At 65.2% G+C, this 4,578-nt stretch overlaps 1 protein-coding gene across 4 annotated transcripts in view; it reads left to right on the forward strand.

Annotated features, from left to right (window-relative positions):
- NEU4 (neuraminidase 4) overlaps positions 1-3,920 on the forward strand; it is a 7,555-nt gene extending 3,635 nt beyond the window's left edge. Inside the window, exons 2-4 of one of the 4 annotated variants that reach the window (XM_023195116.2) lie at positions 1,149-1,352; positions 1,529-1,784; positions 2,571-3,920. In XM_023195116.2, the coding sequence (XP_023050884.1) occupies positions 1,152-1,352; positions 1,529-1,784; positions 2,571-3,568 (1,455 nt within the window). In that variant the 5' untranslated portion in view covers positions 1,149-1,151 and the 3' untranslated portion in view covers positions 3,569-3,920. Of the gene's footprint in view, positions 1-1,145; positions 1,353-1,528; positions 1,785-2,570 lie in introns of all 4 variants that reach the window. The other 3 variants (XM_023195117.2, XM_023195115.2, XM_023195114.2) reach the window with 3 other exon arrangements.
- Positions 3,921-4,578: the final 658 nt, after the last annotated feature.

Genomic DNA, 4,578 nt, shown 5'->3' on the forward strand with positions numbered 1-4,578 from the left:
GGTTTTGCACGAGTGTTGCACCTTTACCCGGGTCTCCATCGCTCCCACCTGACTCGTGAGTGTGCGTGGGTCCCTGTTGTAGGCAGGCGTTGTGCCCTGGCCAGGTGCGGTGTTCGGCATCCAGCCGTCTCCCTCCGCCCTCCTTCCCTTAGCCTCCCATCCAGGTGCCCCGTGTGCCCAGCCTGGGTGACTGGCCGTGGCTCTGACCGCTCCGAGTCCTGCACGGTGGGTACCAGCGTTCCCACCTTTCTGCAGCTGCGCCACCTCCCGTGCCGGGCTGTGTGTGCTCACGCTTGGCCCGGCCTGCCTTTGTGCGGTCAGACCGAGAGACCCCCAGGCAGGTCCCGCTTGCAGCAAGCAGACCCCATATGTGCCCCAAATGTCTGCTTACCCGGGCCCTGCACTGGTGGGTGTTGTCTGGGAGCCCTACTCAGCTTTGGGGCTTCTGATTCCTATGGGTGCTTCTCAGGTGCTCTTCAGGTCAGGGCCTGCAGGTGCAAAGCACCAGGCAGTGGGGTGGGGGCACTATGGGGCCAGCTGCCTGCAGGCAGGGGTCTGGTCACCGAGCACCTGTCCCCTGCAAGATCCCTGGCTGTGGGCGACCCGATGACATTCAGGAAGTGGGAGCGGGTCCCCTGTCCCCATGGCTCCCAGCAGTCCCTGTGAGCTCACCTCTTTGTGTCTCTGTTTGCTGTGGGCTCTATTCTGGGGACACTGAGCCTCTCCTTGCTTGAGGTTTTGGGTCCTGATTGTCCACATGACCTCCTGCTGGGTGAATGCTAGGATGACCCTGTGTCCCGGGCACATGGCTGGCAGGGTCCCGGGGCTCTCCGGCCAGCCTCCCCTGCACCTCCGCACCAACCAGCCTGGCCGAGGGTCAACTCCCAGAGCCGTGTTGAGAGGGGAAGGGCTGATTCCACAGACATTTGGGGTGCAGGGGGTGTGAGGGTGGGCTGGGGAGGGGCTGCTCCAGATCTGGGGTGAGGGAGTCAGAAACAGGGCTGACCCCAAGGTGGGTACAGGAAGAGGCCTAGGTGTGGGCAGGAGCTGTCTGCACCTCCTGAGCCCCTTCCCCAGTCCAGACGAGGAACAAGTGTGGGGCTCCCTGGGCCTGCCTTGCTGACCTGTGGCCCTGCACTGACCAGCAGAGCATGGGGGCCCCTCATACCCCTTCACGGACAGTGCTCTTCCAGCGAGAGAGGACCGGCCTGACCTACCGCGTGCCCTCGCTGCTCCCCGTGCCCCCCGGGCCCACCCTGCTGGCCTTTGTGGAGCAGCGGCTCAGCCCCGACGACTCCCACGCCCACCGCCTGGTGCTGAGGAGGGGCACACGGGCCGGGGGCTCCGTGCGGGTGAGTGGCCGGGCCCACTGGGGCTGCACACCCGGGTCAGGGGTGGGGGTGGCGGTGGCAGGCGGGTGCCCGAGGTAGAGATGAGCAAACCAGGCTCAGCTGTCTCAGGTGCCCCGCGGGGGGCTGTGCCCAGGTCCCTGGACGTCCTGGTCAGCGGCACTTCCTCCTCTGGGCAGTGGGGCTCCCTGCAGGTGCTGGGGACAGCGGCCCTGGCAGAGCACCGATCCATGAACCCCTGCCCCGTGCACGACACTGGCACAGGCACCGTCTTCCTTTTCTTCATCGCGGTGCTGGGCCACACGCCCGAGGCCGTGCAGATCGCCACGGGAAGGAACGCCGCACGCCTCTGCTGTGTGGCCAGCCGTGACGCCGGTCTCTCGTGGGGCAGTGCCCGGGACCTCACCGAGGAGGCCATCGGTGGTGCCGTGCAGGGTAGGTGGGCAGGGTGCCGGTCTGGGTCCCTCGGATTGCCCACGGTCCACATGGAAGGGAGATTCCAGCTGGAAATGTCCCTTCTGCCCCAGCCCCGCCCCTGCCTCCAGCCACAAGGGAACCAACCAGCCTCTCCCCAGGACTGTCCTGAGCCTCCCGTCCCGGGCAAATGGGTACTGGTCGCCACCCAGTCCACCTGGTGGGCAGGAGCAGGCCCTCTATGGCTGATCAGACTCTCTCCCATCCCCCCGGGTCATCCCTTTATCTGCAGAGGAGAAGGCTGGATGCTGTGGTGTCTCTCAGCTCCCAAACCAACAGCCGCCCCGCCCCGCCCCGCCCCTTCCTCTTATTCTTTACTCCCTTCTCACCCTGCCCAGGGCCTGGCCAGGCCTCGCCCACAGCTTTCCCTCCCCCCCGTCCTCTGTGGCCACCTGACCCTGGCCTGTGGGAGCCGCAGCAGGGAGTGGAGCAGATACATGGCGGGCCCCGGGACCCCACCGCAGGGCCTCACTCCCCCTGCCCACCCTCCGCTGTACCTGTATGGGCAGTGCTCGCCAGCCCCCCTGGGTGCCATCCACCTGGGCTCAGCTGCTAAGGGCTGGGAGAGGCTTGTTCAGCCTGGGAGGACTCAGGGCGGCTGCGATGAGTCGTGTGGAAGGGTGGTCAGAGTGCGACGGTCCTAACCCGAGGCACCCGCCCCTCCTTCCCCGTCCCCCTGTGCCCTCCTCCATCCCCCCCACCTCGGGGACTCAGCAGCGCCTCCCACCTCCGCCCTCCTCCCCACAGACTGGGCCACGTTCGCCGTGGGTCCCGGCCATGGCGTGCAGCTGCCCTCAGGCCGCCTGCTGGTGCCCGCCTACACCTACCGCGTGGACCGCCGAGAGTGTTTTGGCAAGATCTGCCGGACCAGCCCCCACTCCTTCGCCTTCTACAGCGATGACCACGGCCGCACCTGGCGCTGTGGAGGCCTCGTGCCCAACCTGCGCTCAGGCGAGTGCCAGCTGGCGGCAGTGGATGGTGGACAGGCCGGCAGCTTCCTCTACTGCAATGCCCGGAGCCCCCTGGGCAGCCGCGTGCAGGCGCTCAGCACTGACGAGGGCACCTCCTTCCTGTCTGCTGAGCGCGTGGCTTCCCTGCCCGAGACGGCCTGGGGCTGCCAGGGCAGCATCGTGGGCTTCCCAGCCCCCGCCCCCAGCAGGCCAGGGGATGGCGGTTGGTCAGTGGGCCCCGGGAGTCCCCTCCACACTCCGGGCCTTGGTCCTGGAGTCCATGAACCCCCAGAGGAGGCTGCCGGAGACCCCCGTGGAGGCCAGGTGCCTGGTGGGCCCTGCAGCCATCTGCAGCCTCAGGGGGACGGCCCCAGGCAGCCTGGCCCCAGGCCTGGGGTCGGTGGGGATGTGGGGTCCTGGACCCTAGCGCTCCCCATGCCCTTTGCTGCCCCGCCCCAGAGCCCCACGTGGCTGCTGTACTCCCACCCAGTGGGGCGCAGGGCTCGGCTGCACATGGGTATCCGGCTGAGCCAGGCCCCGCTCGACCCACACAGCTGGACAGAGCCCTGGGTGATCTACGAGGGCCCCAGTGGCTACTCCGACCTGGCGTCCGTCGGGCCGGCCCCTGAGGGGGGCCTGGTTTTCGCCTGCCTGTATGAGAGTGGGGCCAGAACCTCCTATGATGAGATTTCCTTTTGCACATTCTCCCTACGTGAGGTCCTGGAGAACGTGCCCGCCAGCCCCGAGCCGCCCAACCTTGGGGACAAGCCTCGGGGGTGGTGCTGGCCCTCCTGACAGGCCTTCTGGCCGTGCCCATGCCCCTTGGGTGCCCAGGGCAGAGGGGTGGAATACGCTGGGGTGCCCCAGGATGGATGTGGGGGGGCTCTTAGTGCAGAATCCTGTGGATTAGAAACAAGTTGCTCCTCAGAGCTCTCAAGCAGGGGTTGCTCTTCAGGAAGGGGAACCGCGGCCGGGAGTGAGCAGGGCAGGTAGGGGCAGGAAGTGGGCCCTGGGCAACCCCCCACAGCTCCCTTCCAAGGCTGCAGGCCGGGCACAGGACTGCAGGTAGCCCAGGGCGTTGTGGGTGGCAGCACTTGCTTGCTGGCTGCTTTCTGGCTCGAAATAAAGGAATCGTGCTTGCGTCGGGGTAGACGTTTCTTTCCTTTTCAGGTTCCAGCCCTGGGGAGGGGAGCTCTGCTCTAACCCACTTCTCTGACCCCCATCCCAAAATCTCACTGCCTTAGCAAAGCTCTGCTGCTAAACATCCCGGGGCCAGCAGAGAGAGGATAGGAGGGAGGAAGCGGCTTCCGCCCTTGACCTCAAATCACCTTGATGGTGATTTGCAAGTGGTCTGCCGCACTCTCTGAACTTCCTACCAGAGGAGGAGGAGGTAGGGCCTCTCCCTGTAGAGTTGGACACCAGGAGGGGGTCACCTTCCAGGACCAGCCCTGTGTCCCACTCCCCTGAGCCCACCCTGGAGAGGGCTTGGGCTCCACTGGGGCTGTTTCCCCAGGGACGTTCCTTTTTATTTATTCTCCTTTTAAAGTCTTCATTTCTTACGATAAAAGGAACATATGCTTACTGTAGAAAATCTGGAAAATGAGCCAGGCACAGTGGCTCACGCCTGTAATCCCAGCACTTTGGGAGGTCGAGGCAGGTGGATCACCTGAGGTCAGGAATTCGAGACCAGCCTGGCCAACATGGTGAAATCCTGTCTCTACTAAAAACACAAAAATTAGCTGGGCATCGTGGTGGGCACCTGTAATCTCAGCTACTTGGGAGGCTGAGGCAGGAGAATCACTTTA

This window comes from Piliocolobus tephrosceles, chromosome 11 (genome assembly GCF_002776525.5).
Source record: "Piliocolobus tephrosceles isolate RC106 chromosome 11, ASM277652v3, whole genome shotgun sequence".
In the NCBI taxonomy this organism is placed as follows: domain Eukaryota; kingdom Metazoa; phylum Chordata; class Mammalia; order Primates; family Cercopithecidae; genus Piliocolobus; species Piliocolobus tephrosceles.